General features: G+C 44.4%; 2 protein-coding genes across 6 annotated transcripts in view; one reads left to right on the forward strand and one right to left on the reverse strand.

Annotated features, from left to right (window-relative positions):
- Nucleotides 1-8,323, forward strand: part of LOC147599094 (transcription initiation factor TFIID subunit 4-like) — a 150,399-nt gene extending 142,076 nt beyond the window's left edge. For all 3 annotated transcript variants that reach the window (XM_086757942.1, XM_086757943.1, XM_086757944.1), the window contains one exon: nt 3,050-8,323. In XM_086757942.1, the coding sequence (XP_086614068.1) occupies nt 3,050-3,217 (168 nt within the window). In that variant the 3' untranslated portion in view covers nt 3,218-8,323. The remainder of the gene's footprint in view (nt 1-3,049) is intronic.
- The window catches only part of KCTD15 (potassium channel tetramerization domain containing 15), a 42,125-nt gene continuing 31,890 nt past the window's right edge, over nt 6,380-16,614 (reverse strand). For all 3 annotated transcript variants that reach the window (XM_086757948.1, XM_086757949.1, XM_086757947.1), the window contains 2 exons: nt 14,154-14,459; nt 6,380-8,513 (listed from right to left, as the gene is read on the reverse strand). In XM_086757948.1, the coding sequence (XP_086614074.1) occupies nt 8,358-8,513; nt 14,154-14,459 (462 nt within the window). In that variant the 3' untranslated portion in view covers nt 6,380-8,357. The remainder of the gene's footprint in view (nt 8,514-14,153; nt 14,460-16,614) is intronic.

The raw sequence follows: 16,614 nt of genomic DNA on the forward strand, positions 1-16,614 counted from the left end.
TGTGGAATTTGCAGCTGCCACGCTGAAGGCAGTCACCAGTTACCTCTGTGTGGGACGGGAGGGCAGGATCGAAGTAGCAAGGGAGACCAGGCAGTGGGGAAAAGGAGAGGATGAGATGGACGGGGATAAGGAGTCGCTGTAACTCACGTATGTAAGCCATCTCAAAATGAAGAGGCGCAAAGAGTCTGTATATAAATTAAATGGTTTTTTTTTTCCCCTGATCTGGAAGATCTTAAATTTCCCTTAAATTATAAATAGAAGATCACTGATACAAAAACTAGTACTGATGTGTATTTGAGTGGGTGTGATTTGGTAATAGCTCAGGTGTGGCAGGCCAGGAAATAAAGGATGTAAACAATTTACAACCATTTATTTTTTTATTAGAGCTTTTATCTTTGTAACTCTTATTAGTTGCCATAGACACAGACAACACGGGGCTTGTTTGGGTTAATGAAATATGTCATGCTGATAAAAAATGTGAATTTTCTTGAGAAAAATCTGCATTACTTCAATTCCACTATTCTTGGCAGTTAATTTTAACTGTGCTTGCATTTATGTATATAATTAAAAAGTTGTGGCAGTTAGTAGTCGGCATTTTTTATACAGCATCTGCGGAATAATTTTGAGTACAATGCAATACCAAACAAATTGGTCTTTAATTTAAATTAGAGATCGTATTGGCAGATACAAATTACTGTTCTGTCAGTTTACAGATCTGCTTCTGTACTTTCTAAGATAATGCTTACAATTTTTTCCATCTTGTAAAACAATTGCAGAAGATTGTCAGGTAGCTTGGCTCTCAAGTGCCGTTACGGATGTGCAGAGCATAGTGTCATGCTAGGAAGCTGCATGAAGTACATGCTTGTCCTACGTAAAAGTTCCGTCTCTCATGTGATCGGCGCAATGAGTGTCACTTACCACATCCTAATTCCAGCTGCTTTGTCCAAACAGCAGTTATTTGCTCTAGATGTACCTCAGCTGATTCAAGAAATGGTTAGTGTGAAGAAAAACTTACAAAATTAAGTAGCTTTTCTATTAATATTTGGTTAGTGTGTGCAGGATGGTTCCAGTCCAGTACGCTACGGACAGTAGTTTTTAATGAGGTCGAGGTGGCCACCTTCAGTGAGTTTCGGTGTGTTTGTCACTGTTCGGGAACTGTAGTCAGGGTGAATCTGAAGTGAGTTTTACTTGGGGCAGGGGGAGAGATGCACCATGTGGGGAACAGAGAAGAAAGAAAAATATTTTTGAGTCAGCTTGTTTTAAAATAAATACATATACAGTGATTTCTTGGAGAGCTGGAAACAGTGGCAACAGCCCTGGCAAAATGGATGCATGGTCAAAGTGCAGGCGAGAGGCAGCGTAACGTGGGGTATCGTTCCAGAGCTGTGGAAGATAAGGAGTACAGATTTAAATTATGCCATTTCCTTTAGGAATGCAAAGCGTTTTGGCGTAAAGGCTGAATCCAGAGCACCACTAAATAAATGGATTGTGCGCTGGGAATGTGTCTGGCTTCAGCACGGATGAGCACCCCTTGCAGCTGCAGGACATGCTTTTCCTCTGAGCAGTGAGGTTAGGTGGTAAATCAATTAATTCATTAGCAAAAACTACTCCATACTGGAGAACAGAGTCTCTCAGATCAAACACTCGCGGTGCTTGAAGGTTGTGGGCTTCTCCCTCGCTTGCCTGCAAGCTGAGCCACACTCATTTCACTGCATCAAGCCTTTTGTGTTTGTGGTTACAATAGGATTTGCCCCACTCCTGTAATTTAACAATCAGGTGTAGGAGAAATAACTTGATGGTACAGTCCTGCTAGGAGTCTGACTGCTGGTACACAGAGAGAAAAGCAACAGAGAAAACAGGGCTATGTCTTAACACGCAATACACCGTGTCTGTTTCCCTACAATCTTCTAGTAAAAATTATGCTTAACTGTATTTTTAATGGCTATAGAATCAAGATCCTAGAATAAGTATTTCCTGGGGAAAGAAAGGTAGGTTATTAAGAGCAGCAGTAAGTACATTTGGGATTTTAAAAGTATTGAAAACTTTGCCAGATGTCTTAGAGGTTTGAAAAATAATTTAAATCTTTTTAGAGATTAAAACCTATTTTTCTAAGTTAGAACAGTTTATTTTGCCAGAAATCAATTGGAATTAATAAAAACAATGGTCTCCTAAGGATGAAAAAAATGGTTGAGTGTGTGTGTGTGTCAGGTTTCAGTTTTAACTCAACAAGATTATGGAGTCTGTAATTACGTCCTTTCAATTTCTCAATATTCAGATCACAGTGTTCTCCGGCCCAGCTTGTGAATTTTCTCTCTATATTGAAAGCCAGGATGAAGTATTCAGTAATTCAGTAGCTTTGAGCCAATTAAAAAAAATATTTAACACAGCTTCAGAAAATAGTATTCTAATGTTTATCATCGCACAGTGAGTCTTTGTGGTTTTTCTATTTCATTTTTCCACCTCTCAGCTGAGCGTTGGTTGTGTGCTGGAGCAAGATTGTGCAGCATCTCCCCGCACTGAGCCCTTCTCCTCAGCAGACCCAGAGGACACAGCTGGGGTCCCCGGGGCACTTGGAGCTGCGGAGGTTACTGCAGTAGCAGCATCCTGCGACACCGCTCACCTTTTCCCAGTCCTAGACCCAGGATGTGGAATAGGATGGTGCACACATTCGGGATACTAAAGATGGCTTTATCTGCTGCAAATAGTTTTGTCCTTAAAAGGCTCCTGAAATTCAACTGGTCAAATACGTGTATGGTCAACACGACTGCAGCAGAATCGGTCAGACATAGTTGTCCCCGAGTTGAGAATGAACAAGGTCTGGCCTCCTGTGTCTTTTCACTTGAGCGTCTTTGCTCAGGTTGACTTGGTGAGACTCAGAAGAATAGAAAAAGAAGAAAAAAAATCTCATGTAATACTTTCAGAATTGGGCTCACAATAGTCCATTTGAGATGTTTACAACAATCCAGCAGTTCGTAGTTGGTAAACCTGAGAGTACGAGGGAACTCTTGAGTGTTGCGGGACTTTTGACTTTGCTGTGTTTTCCTTGCAGGGCATTGGCATGTCCGGTGGAAGCCAGGCTGGTCTGGGGACTCCTTCATCCAGGCAGTATGCACGACAGAAAATAACTCGCGTAAACCTCAGGGACTTCATCTTCTACATGGAACAGGAAAGAGAAACGAGCCATTCTCTCCTGCTCTATCGAGCTCTGCTTAAATAAAGCCAAGAATTGTACTGATTTCTCCATACAGAAGCTCAACTTGCATTGAAAAGCTGTCATTTTAATGTGCCTTCTATTTTTTTCAGAAGTCAATGCTCCAGTTATTTTGTTTTGTAAAATTGTCAGACACATGCAATAAATTCCCTTTATGTTAAAAAAAAAAATACAAAAACTACAAAAAATGTGCAAAAGGTTTTAAAATGTTAAATCCACAGATACAACCAACATCAAAGTCTTGCCCCATTTGGCCATTCTAGGTAAGGCTGAAGTAGATGGCGTTGACGTTCCGCAAAGGGGAAGGCTGCTGCACTGGCTCACCCAAACCATCGCACGGCAAGGGCTGCGCCAGGGTCACTGGATTGGGACCGAACCACGCTGTTAACCCGTCTGTTCACTTAACGGTGCTGATTTTGTTTTCTTTTTAGTTCTACTAGCACTGTTTCCACTGACTAACCATGGTGGTACCTGTTGTTATTTTAGTTAGAATTGCAATTTTTTGCACAGTTAAGAGAATAGCCACTGCACACTCTCACCAGTTTTATGTCTTTAGGATTTTTGCTTTTACTGCACAGCTCATTTCCTGAGCCATTTGCTGAACCAAATCCTAGGTGTGTGGAATCTGTGTGTTCGGGTCCCAGCTGAGTTACCTTGACTAACTTCCAGTTGTTCTCTAAATCTCTCCAACCTTTTGCACATTTGTAGCAGCTGGTTAGTAACATGAATCGAAGTTGAGTTTTATTTTCTAAAATAATATCTTATTTATTGCAAAGAGTATGGTTTAATGGTGGTTTTAAAAGAGAGTATTGTTCAGTAAAGATTTTAGAGTATTCTATATGGATTTTAAAATCGCTGTAAAGGAAGTTTTGGGGGGCCAGTTCCGCTCTTAGAGATCCGGAGAGCAGGACTGAGCGAGCGCTGGGAGCCCGGTGCCGCCGGGCGCTCAGGGCAGCGCCCCAGGGACTGGCGATGCCTTCATGCCTTTGCCTTGGACGATTGGACCTGAGGACTCCAGTCCGGAGAGGCTCATGAACAAGCGCATGATGTTACCCGTAGTGAGTAGTTTTAAGTACTTAAAGGTGGGGTGAATGCTTTTTAAATGCTTTGCTGAATTGGAATTTAAGGGGCCCACACCAAAGGCAAGCTCAGTCAGTGTGAGTCTTTTAGGTGGGAATCGGATGGGAATACGAAGCGGGCAGGTGGGCACAAGTTGTACTTCAAACGTGACAGTATTACCAGTAACCGTGGAAGGGAGACATTTGCTTATTTATCTTTTCAATTTTTACTATGTTATGCTTGCCACTTTTTTGAGGCAATTTTTTTTTTTTTAAATGGGAAACCATAGCGAAAGCACAAATAGAACTATTTGTCCAATAGTTTTAAAAACAAAAGTTTTAATTATTTTTTAAGGTTTATGAAAAGCAGAAGAAAATTTATACTGCTGCTATTTAGCCAAAAGATTATTCATAAGGTATTTAAGGCCAGGAAGTGTAAAATTATGTTTTAAATGTATTGATAATTTGTACATATTGTTTATAAAGGCCTTGTGTTTATTAGAATTACGTTATTTTGATGATTTCTGTACATACTCGTAAATACCCCCAATTTGTGTGAAAACATACTCCCTTATTTGTACTTATTTTGTAAAGAAATAAAACAATTTACTAAAGTAACACATCGAGTGACATACAGTATTAATTTATCAAACATGAATTTCACATTGTCTTGTAGTTCTTGAGCACTGTTAGAAACATTCTGCATTAAAATATTAACAGAATACCCACAAAGAAATATTAAAACCAAATACTTCCATGTTTTGTGGTGCTGATTCTTATCCTTTGTCAAGCATCTAATAAAATTGTCAACAGACCTCGACGCTGCTGATGCAGGGAAGGAATGCGCTCAACAGCTGCTGCCTGGACAGCCATCAGCGCAGCGCAGCGTTCTCCCTCGCGCTTTCCGAGGCCGGGGAGCACAGCGGTGCAACGGGGGCGCAGGAAGGGCAGCGAGGACTCGTGTTCTTCAAGCCGCAGTTTCAGTGCTCTGCAGCAGAACCAGAACCGTGCTGTTCAGTCGGATTAGGTAAAAAACCAGGCTCCGGGTACTTTTTGGCCTTTGTAATAAAAACATTTGCTGCCTGTGCACCGCAGCCTGACTGGAGTTCCTATGGTATTTTAAAACCTGTTTTAGTGCTGCTGAGCAATGTTCTTAATTAAGTTATGTTGCTATGGTTTAAGGCCAGAAGTAAAAATTCAGATCAGTTTTTGCTGATATTGCTGCCTAAAAATATAGGGAAATAAGTAAAAAAGATACAAATGAAACTGTAAAACTTTAAGTAAGTGACCTGTAGTTACTAACTAAAAAGAACATGGCCTAGCTTAACTTTTTTTTCTTCTTTTTAAAGACATAGTTCTTCTAATGACCTGATTGTTTCCACATGTCTTCCTTGCCTCAGTGCTCTTTTGCAGTCGATGTTGTGATGTCATGGCTCAAACTTTCCATCTCAAGTTCACATTTAACTCGGCTGCTGCAGCCTGGGACCCTTTACGGTGCCACCTTAGCAAGCTGCCCTAAGTACTGGAGCTGCTTTACTGAGCTATAAAAAAAATACAGTAAACACCAAACAGAAGAAAAACCAACCAGCCAACCACAAATACTTCCAGTGGCGTTCGGCGTACGTGGAAAAGCATCGTCCCGCTCCCAGGCCTGTGAGAGCCGCCTGTCTGCGCCTGCGGCAGGAGCTGGACGCGCTCGGCGCTCGGTGGGCGCTCGCCATCTGGTCCCGCTTGCCGGGAGCCCGGGCTGACCTGGGGGAGGCTTGGCCTGAGCACCAGCGGCAGAATGGGCCCTGCAGTTCGAGTTCCCCCGGCTGAGAGGGAAGGAAGGAACGGAGGGGACGCGCCCACAGACAGGCGCTCGGCCGCTGCCAGCGCCAGCTCCCCTGTGCCAGGAGGGCACAAGTGTACACAGGATAAAAACACAAAGCTAAACGGATTATTTAAGGATACGCTGAACTTAAGGTGAACTCAATGTACGAAAGTAATAAATAACACACTTTTTTTTTTCTTTTTGTAAGAAATGGCTACATCAAGCTGAACGGAGAAAAAGGCTGGAGGAGACGCAATCAAAAATTCTCACCTCTTTCAAACAACATGGGAGATACAGTGAGTGTTCCACCCTACTTATTTTTGATCATTTACTTTACAGAAATGTTTATGGCATGAAGTACTGTATAAGAAATGTGCATACACAAATACATGACAATTATACGTTAAGTTCTTTACAATATTAAATGTATAATATACAATTCTACAGATATCTTACAAAGGTGAATGTTGTGCCATATACTCAAATATGGCAATGCCTAGCAACTTTAGAATGTCGTACAAGTATAAAACCACAAAATAAAATAACTTTACAACTCTTTTAAAGTCGACAGATTTGCTCAACTGTTACTGCTAAGCTAGCAGGCCAACGCGTATCGGCTAGGATTTCCAGGAGCTATTTCTGAGTTGAGTAACCAAGGCCAGAAAAGCTGCAGAGGTCTGATTTTCTATGGACAGGTATCCAGCACTTCTCCAAAAATGAGACCCCTGCCTAGATCGTACCTTGGACAGTCAGTACAGCTCATTGCTTTTGAAAATACTAATCTGAAACGGATTTTTTTTTTAATTTTGCCTGATTGTAATCATTTGGCATTAAAGAATTGTTGACCACTTAATACTCTGTCCCTTGCTCTATACGGCCATATTTATGCATCTAAAAAGACTTCAATTAAAATTTAGCATCTACAACAGTATTCTATAAATTAACGTGGGAGAAACTAAATTGTGATTAGCGCATGAATTAGTTACTGAGGCCCCAATCATGCTAACAGCAATGAACAGGATTCGCAGAATGCTATTTATAACCTTGCACCTGCAAACACGGTGCCGTCTCCTGAGTTAGGAAGCCCTGCAAGGCAGTCGATACCGACTCATGGCAGGAGCAGGAACCTCCTGCAGACAGCGGGCTTCGTTGAAGAGAAAATTACACAGATAGAGGGCAGCTACAGAATCGGTATTTTAATAATAGTTTAAAATAATAGAGGAAAAACAATCTAAACAAAAAGTGGCCTGCTTTCACCGGACTATGGCAGTCAAGGGTTTTAACATCTATTTGCAAAAATCCCAGACCCATAAAGAGTAGGCTTGTCCAAAATTCTTAACATTTCCCCCTAAATGTGGGCTTATAACAGGGTTGGTAAATGAGTAACAAGGGGTGGCAGAGCTTGCTTGGCAGAACCGCACTTCCTTGATGATGCAAAACTCAACAGTTTCTGAGTCAAAACAAGACTGGCTTTAAGAGCACTACGGCTCCACGTTCGGTATGTGACCCTCGTGTGATGGTGGATGGCATTTTATTTTGTGCTTCCAGATCCCTGCCTTTTGCAAATATTGCCATAATCGGCCTCGTCAATTTTTTTGTCAGCTTTTTGTTTGGTTTGTGTGGGTTTTTTTACTACTGAGCACCAGTTGACTATAAATCAGTCCTTTTCTGACTCTGCAGTCTGTCCACAGAGAGAGATTTCAGATGGAAATGTTGTATAAAAATAAGCCATTTGCTCGCGTGAGTGAGTACAATCACAGAGTGTAACGTAACGTACGGAGGTGTAAAGCACGTCTGATATGAGGGAGGTGCGGCAGTCAGGGAAGATACTCAGTGCTGTTTTTCGTAGGGTACCATCTTCCTCTCGGAGGCGCCCACTTCACGCGTCACAGCGTCGGGGTGTCGTTGGAAAGGCTGTCAGAACCACTTCTCCTGCCGATCTGTTCCAATCGCTTCAGTCGGTCTCGCTGCAGAGGTCCGATGGAGGGCCGGGGTTTGGGAAGCTTTGCCTGTTTCACCACCACAGCTGTCCAGCCCAAAGTACATTCCCAGCAGACCTGGTATGCTGAGCGTGCTCAGGAATTCATCGTGAAAAACGGACAACTGGTTTTTCAAATGCATTTCATGGCTGGCTATGTGACAGGTAGTTTCAGAATACCACTAATTGGCAACATAAAGTCAAAATCTGTTTGCTAATACTGTTTTGCAAATCCTTAGTGTTTCACATAAGGGACTCTTAAACACTTCTACGGTTACAAAGGAGGACGGGCAGGGTCTAGTCCAGGGGCTCCTGTTTTATTCTGATTGTTGGGGTAGGTTGTGGTCGTCTGTCTTCGCGACACAGCACGTATTCACTGAACTGAGAGGAATCCACCCCACCACCGCATGAGGCTGCCACGTTAAATCCCTTCTGAAATAATCTTTCGAGCACCTGCAATGTGGGGAAAAGAATCAGATTAATATTTGGCAAATTTTAGTGATAAAAGCATTCAGGAGCGCCGGATCTAAGTGATGGATTTAGTCTTTCAAGTCCTCATTGAATGAATATTATTCAGCTATAATTCTGTAACTTATTCTTAAATGACTACGCTGTGATTAAAGTCTCGCTCTCAGCAAACCTCTGCAGAAAACAAAAATTAATCAAACAAATAAGCACTGTGCAGAGCAGCTCAGTACATTACACAGTAAAATACTGGACTGCAGTGATATTGATGCTATCTCTTACTGCTTAGAGAAAGCAACATCGGGTTTAAGTCGTAATAAAAAGTGCCCATTATTCATCAGTAATATGAACAGTCTCACAGCAAGCGGCTGAAAACATTTCTCAGCTCCTCCCTGGCAGATGAAAATGTGTGAGGAGTCCGAGTGACGCTTCCACCAGATCTCCACGGAAATCGAGCTGTGATTTTCCCTCGCTGGAAGGGAGCGTGGCGTTTAGCAAAGCGTGGCAGGGACGGGATGCAGAGCCAGGACGTGGACAATACGCAAACGTTCCGGCCCAAGAAAGAGGTTAATTTGTATCGCCCAAATACATATTTTCTTCTTCCCCTTCTAAAGAAAAGTTGGTGCAATTTAGATGCAGGAATTTAAGGAACCCAGAGGCAACTTTAATTTCTGAGACCGTCACACAGCACATTACCCTAGGATATACTGATCTCGGCGACGCGAGCGGGGCCGTGTTTTCACCCGGGTGAGCGTGTTGATATACGGTTTCCCAGCAGAGCAGGACGCACACAGGCTTTTCTCAGCGTTAGGTGAGAGCGGATGCCAGGCCCACCTTTGGCCAGTCTGCGACGCAAGATCCACCAGAGGAGAACCCATACTCCCTCCCTCCCGTTGGCGACTCTCCTGGCTCCAGCGCCGTGGCCTGGAAACACGGTTCCTGTGTTTTTCTCTACTGGTAAACACCATCCAGGGGAGCAGCCCGTGCTGCTCTGTAACGGTCTCAGCCAAGGTACCGCTCCCACGGCTACAGCACGCGGGCCCGCTGTGCCAGGAAGTGACCCTGATGATTTACGAAACCTGCTGAACTTGGTAACGCATCCTCACGACAGCCGTCTGCCACCCACGATGACGCACGACGTGGTTTAAAAACTTGTTTGCTCAACCTAGAGAAGTGTCTAAGCACTATACCCACCTTCAGATGGAGTCAACTCGTACACTTTCACAGGTTTATGTTGTAGGTTTAAATTATAATTTGCTTTCCCTTTTGGTTTTACCAGCCCTGCACAGCATTCAGCAGTTACCCCTGCTGCAGCAGTGCTTAAGTCTCACGTTCCAAGGCACAAGCTAACTGTTACAGCTCTGCACACCACACCTCTGCCCATGCCAGGCTGCATTTCCCAGTCCATGGCTGCTTCTGACTGGATGCTGGCACTGCCTTCTCCAGAAACTTCAGTTGGGAGCCTTTAGTAAGGGTAACTGATTTCAAAAGGACAACTGTACCCATGCGGTACCGCAGTGCAATGCAAACCACGGCAGCGTTTGCTGGTTTTAATCCGTGGGAACCTTCTTTGAGGGTGCCTGTGTTACCCATCTGCGTTTCAGTCCACGGTTTGGGTTCCCAGTGGTACCCAAAATGCTGGACTTGCCGCCCTGGCTGCTACGGCCAGGCGAGGGAAAGGAGCTGCTCCCGCACAGCTTTGCCTAAGCCACGCAGAGCCTGCTGCAAAACAACTTGCCCGAGGAGCTCTGCCTGGCCTTGGGACACAGGGACTACGGCGCTCAGAAAGTCACATCTGCCAGATCTCACTGACTTTTGCCCTGATTTTTATGCACTGGATACTGTAATGACGTTGTAGAACTGAACGATCAAAATAGCAGCCCAGCATGTGGAAGAAAAATGAACCTGGAGAGATTAAAATAAGGGGGAGGCGGGAGTGGGTTATCAAAATATGGTTTAAAACAAGAGAGAGAGAAAGCTTACAAGTCTCTCGTTTGTCCGGGCTGTACGCAGCTTGTAGGACAGAAATGGGCTGCAGATACTAACGCTTCCTCCTGCTCAAAGGGGAAGGCAGGGCTTTGAGCGGGAAGGAGGAATAAGGCATCTGACTGCTGTTTCACAGGCTGGGCTCTATTCTGACTGCATTAGGTATCCCTGTTCCCAGACCTGGCAAGATGAAGACGAGAGGCAACTCAGCTACGGGAAAGGAGGCTTCTTCCATTTAACTGCATGGCAAAACAGGACTGACAGGTAAGATTTCAGAGAGAGACGTGACTTCAAAATCCTTGCTAAAAACTTCTTAAAATCAATTTGCTTGGAAGACAAAACAAGCAGGGGGGTGCCGTTGGCTTGCCTCGGTCCAAAGCTACGGAAGGCTGTGTGTTAACACAGGACTCTTCCTTCCTGAGCTGGCTCTCTGCAGACACAGCCCAGGTAGACGTTGCACCTTAGAGCACCGCGCGCAGAACAAAGCGATTCACTTTTGCTAGCTACGCGCTCGAAGGACTGGACTGCAGGCTACAATCTGGTGTCAAAAACCTTGGTATCATCAGTTTTCTCAGCAAGAAACAAAACAGGCCAAATACTGTAAGCAATGCAGAGAATGTTTAAATATTGCAGTTTTAAGTGTAACTTGGATGCGGCTGAGCTCAGCCTGGGGAGAACGGCTCCTACAGGCTGCTGCCACGCGCGTGAGCACTGGTTTGTATGCGCCGGTGCGCGCACGAGACCAAGCGGCGCGTTGAAGGCGGCCAGATTTCAGTGCCATTTAGTGAACTTGGCTCCATGTGCATCACTTCTGAAGGCAGGATAACAGAGGGAACCCAGTAAGTGTCTCTGAATCAAATCAGAGCTACTTTCCTGAAAATCTCCAAAGAGAATACGCCAAAAGTAAATGAGTATCAGCTGTGATTCTCCTACGTATAGGGAGACACACACACAATATTAAATAGAGGATTTGTGCTAGGATTTAACATCCTGTCTGCCAGTATTCCCAGCACATGGAGATACAGACTCGGATTTTGTTGGAAGGTTTTCCAAATAGAAACATGATACTTTCACTTATTTCATTTAATTCTTGCAGAATACTAACAAATTAACGGTCTTAATTATGAAGACTCAAGTTCAACATAAACAAGCATCACAGAATTTTCTCTAAGGTAAGCTCACGTATCCCTCCAGAACCTGTTGCAAGGAGCTGAAAAAACAGTGTCAGTCTCAAGAAAACTCTGTATCTGTAGGTAAATACAAATGGGCGTTACATTACAGGCTTTTTGTCTGCCACTACCTACTCAATGTTGATATTCTTTGTTTTATATGCACAGTTCTTGACACAAAACATTTAACGTAAATATTTTCCAAAGATCCAAATCATTTATAAATATTGCAATTGTGCTACCACATACATTCAGCAGGGCACGGGGAGACAAAAGTGATGTGTCTCAGCAAACCGCAGGCAGACTTGCCGCGTCGCTCTGAGATTCTCTGGAAATGATCCTGCTCTTCCAACCTCTCTGCCCCTTCTGAACCTATCATCTCCCTTAAGTCTATGCATTTGCTTCACTGGACTTCCAACTTCTGGCTTAATATTGTTTTGCCAAAAATCCTGGGAAGGGCAGTGCCTGTGCGCTGACCAGAGTCCATCAGAGCCAATGATAATTAGCTGCTGAATTCATCAGCCTTTGGTCTCAGAAATGCATCATTTTCCAGAAAGTGCTTGAAAACACTTTCTATCAATTATATAGTAAAATGATGTAATTTAGCAGAATTATGTAATTTAATATTATTTAGACTGTAGACTCTTGGACAGAATTGTTTTTTCACAACATCAACCTGCAAAGAGACTCTTTGATTCTGTCTGAATTTTGGCTGTATTCAAAATATATTCAAACAATAACAACAATTAACATTCAGCTTTTACTACAAGCACACGTTTCCAACAACTAGCATGCCACTCTGGATAAAACAGAGCCAAGTGCGAAGCCATGTGGGCATCCAGTGCTTTGACTGGCTGCTCGACCCTTTATTGTTTCAGTTATTCTCATTTCTTGCATGCGTCTAACCGTATCACATGGACAGCGTGGCCGAGACACGAACACGCTTCCCTACCCACTCACCTTAGCTAAACTGCAGCTGCTCCCTTCCCCACGCAGCACAGGGATGAATTCAGCGCCGTTCCTACTGCCAGCAAATGATCTGCCTCCAACCCACCTCCAGCCTTCTATTTTTGGGGCAGCTCAGGCTAAACCTTGCCAAACGTGAAATTGCGAAGGACTGTGCAAAATTCACCACAGGTATCGGACTGGTTAAAGTTCAACCAAGTAAAACACTTGGGAGTCTTGAACCAAAACCCACCAGAGACAGCTGGTTTAGAACGGTTTCGGCCAAAAGTGTCTATTAGAGCACGGGGCACCGGGGAACGCTGCCCCAAGGAGGAAGATGCCAGTATCCAGTGCAGGCTGTTAAAATGACTCCCTCCACCTTTACATACATCCTGGTATCGGCAGGTCTCCTGAAAATGCCGCCAGCTGGCAGTTTGGAAGATGGAGGGCACCTCAGCTTGCTGCATGGCGACCACACAGGTAAGCAGGGGCTCTGGGTTCTCGCCCTCCCTTGCTATCACACCTCCCTCTCTGACCCATCTGGCCAGCCTGTCCCAGGAGCCAGCTCTTTTGTGGGGACTTGCTCCCAGGGAAGTTCAGCAAACCCACTGAGGCACTTCCCACGCCCGGTGAGCCCCCGGCAGGGACGGTAACTTTGCACATACTCCCCACGGGCTGGTATCGCTTTCCGTAACACAAGTCTGTGCAGCGTATTTTAAAGGCGTACATGCAAAAACCAAGAGCTCTGTTTTGCCCTTGTTAATTAAGGCAGGACTTAACAGCATCATCAACACCGTTCCTTCTCCGCAGCCCACGGACAGCTACGACACCAAAGCCTTGGCCGCAGTGGCGGCGATCCCTTGTGAAATGGCATTTCTTGCCCACGAGGCTGCTGCCTAAACACAAGCCACGTATTTATTTCCGCTCCCATCCACCTATCTGTCCAGTTATCTTCTTTTGTTTCATATGTTTAATTTTAAACTTAATGTCAAAACTCTGAGTATAAAATGAAATACATTTTGTTTAAAGTACTCTGGGCAATTTTTATAGAACATCCTTTTGAAAAAAAAAAAAAGTGCAGAGATCAATTTTTTTAAGTCCATCCCGCAGGCACCATCATTTAATTATGAGTGAGACATAAATTATGCATTTACACATTGTTGCATTTTCTATAAAATGGTGTGGAGATTTTTTTGTAGTTTTTGGAACTCTCTCTTTCTTCCTGGGGGCACTTTGGAGGGAAAAAAAAACTGCTGCAGGCTATACATTGATGAAAAAATTAGCATTTATCAGTATAACACCATTATGAGACCAGCATGGCACTAACATACACAAAATCTAAACCTATTTTTCTGCTTAGACTTAGGAAAACCTGAAAGACTCTGATCTCACCAGGCAGAAAATGTCTCCTTGCAGTATAAGCACTGAAGGTAATTGGGCAGAAGCAAATAATTTGCATATAATTGAAGAAGAAATAATAAAAAAAGCACCCCAGCAAACAGATGAGCCAGCACCGAAAGGCCATTACCTGAACGGAATTCAACCGGCAGTATCCGTTCAAAGGAAACCTGATAACGTGGGTAGGGTCCTGGTTCCAGCCTGCGTTCACGGAGTTGCACATGACGTCCCCGGTCTCTGGGAAGATCTCTTCTATTAGCGCTTTCTCCCCGCTCAGTGCAATTCTTTCCCCCAGATCTGGAGTCACTCTTACGACTAAGCAGTCACAAGGCTGGAAATGTTTCCTTTGTTCTTTCTCTTGTTTCCATCGCTCAAGTTCCTTAATCATTGGCTGCAGCTGGTAATACTTTGCTTCTTCATATAAAAGATTAAAGTCCTGGGAAAAAAAAAAAAAAGAGAGGGAGAGAGAGAACCTAGAAATGCTTATATTTCTCCTTCAAAAATGAGTATTGTTCCTGTTTGACCTACTTAGGCTTATGTATTGTCAGCAAGAGTGCAAAGGCAACAGGTATCCATGTACTTCGTCCGACACCTACACAGAAAACCACACTGCATTACTGCTGAATCTGTTTGAGCTGACCGTGAAGTTCCCGTTGCACTGAATTATTCTTTCATTTTTTATCCCACAAGCTCAATGCCAGAAGGCGTTACTTTTGGATTAAGAAATCAAAATAACTGGTTGCAATAAGCAGAGCCTGCTGATGTAGGAGAAGATGTCCTGAGCCCTTGCTCTCAGATACTCACTTCTGATCTTACAACAGGAGATCTGGGGCTTCGCTGTCACCTCTCGCACACATGTTACGAGACGGAGATGTCAGTTCAGCTTCACTTCTCACATGTCTTTGCTGAGCCTGAAACTCAGCTGCAGCAGCTCAGCTGCTCCCTGCGTTTCATGACTATTCATGTACTGAAAGTGCACTCTGGAGCCCGGTAAATTATACAGAGGTAGCGACCATCCCACTGGCTGGGAGCAGAGAGGTGCACTCCAACAACTTAAAATAAACAGCTCTTCCCAGCCATTTGTCCATCACCTCACTTGGGCGTTGGGCAACCGACATTCCCCATTTGATCCAATTCCCAGTTCACTGAGATGTCTTCTGCACATCCTCACTAATAACCTTTCATCAAATTTCCAACAGATCTTCCCACCTCAGGTTAAATGCATGGGTACGTTGAGGCACAGGGTGTCAGCAGCCCCCCCCAGACCCGAGGAGGCAGCAGTGCCCACCAGACCAAGCCAGAGAAGAAAGAGAGGGGGAAGCGCCCAGGGGCAGTTTGCTTACACTGGCCCCACCACCTCCTTCAGTCTCCTCAAGGGAAGAGGAACAACAAGAGCACAGCACCAGCTCCTCTCTCCAAAGACCTGCCGTTTGCTTTCCGGGCTCTCACGCCTGTTTACAGACGGAAATGCTGCACCGCAGGTACGCTACGTGACTTTTGTGGAGCATGCTGTAGGTCAGTGCCTGGGCAAAAAGGCCAGTTCTCCACCACTGCAATGAAACAAAATAAAAAATCACAAGAGTGAAATGACTGGAATCATTTAGGCTGGAAAGCAGGACATGACAAGAAGTAATCAAGAAATGGGCACCAAAATTACATGAAAAACAACAGCAGTGCTGCTGCTCCAGAACTCAGGGAAGAGGGGGAATCAAAGGCCGATGAACGAGCAGCACAAAACAGGGCGACTCTTCACAGTGGCTTGGAATTAACCTGTAAAATCTGCTGCTGCAGGATATTACTGAACCAAAGCAATTAGCTGTGCTCAAATTTGGCACCGCGGACCCACACTGGTAGTGGAGAGGTGCTCCTTCACCCCGGGGCTGCCTGCAGCCTGGAGATGTATGAATATTCACTGTGACACGGCAAGGCTGTCACATTACAAAAGGGACATCCAGTCCTCTACATCTCTTTGATGTCTGTTACGGCTGGGACAATATGCGCACCACTAAGGGAGGAATAAAGGACGGCAGAAAGAGAGAAATGAGTGATAAGAGCAAGTGGGAAGAAATGAGGGCAACAAACACACTCATAGGAAGAAGATGGAAGATGAAAAACAACAGGAAGATTAAAGAAGCAGCCTCATCTCCTGGCAGAAGGTATTTTTTCCCCCTCCCCAAAATCAGCACTCTGCTGAACCATTACTGCTTTTCTCTGTCCGCCGATGAAGCTCCCTGGTTACTGAGCACAGGACTGGTTTAAACGCATGGGGATTAGCGGCCTAAATTAAAAAACCAACCCCTGCCCCAAACTTTCTGAAATCTTCACGTGGGACACTGGAGCAACACAGTCCCCCACCTAACTGCAATTATTACAGAGGTGTGCGCAGGGGGATATCAAATGTTCACTGGGCATCTGCTGGTCCCATCCATCTCTTTTTTGAGCAAAGGAAAACACGCAATGCCAAGGAAAAATGTAGTGTAAGGCTGTGGCGTGAACAGGACCATCCAGTGCTCACTGAAGGCAATGGGAAATCTCCTGGTGTTTTCAACAGGTCCTGAAAAAACAGTTTTAGAATAGCTGTGTTCATGGTC

Source organism: Chlamydotis macqueenii, chromosome 13, assembly GCF_036417535.1.
Source record: "Chlamydotis macqueenii isolate bChlMac1 chromosome 13, bChlMac1.mat, whole genome shotgun sequence".
Classification (NCBI taxonomy): domain Eukaryota; kingdom Metazoa; phylum Chordata; class Aves; order Otidiformes; family Otididae; genus Chlamydotis; species Chlamydotis macqueenii.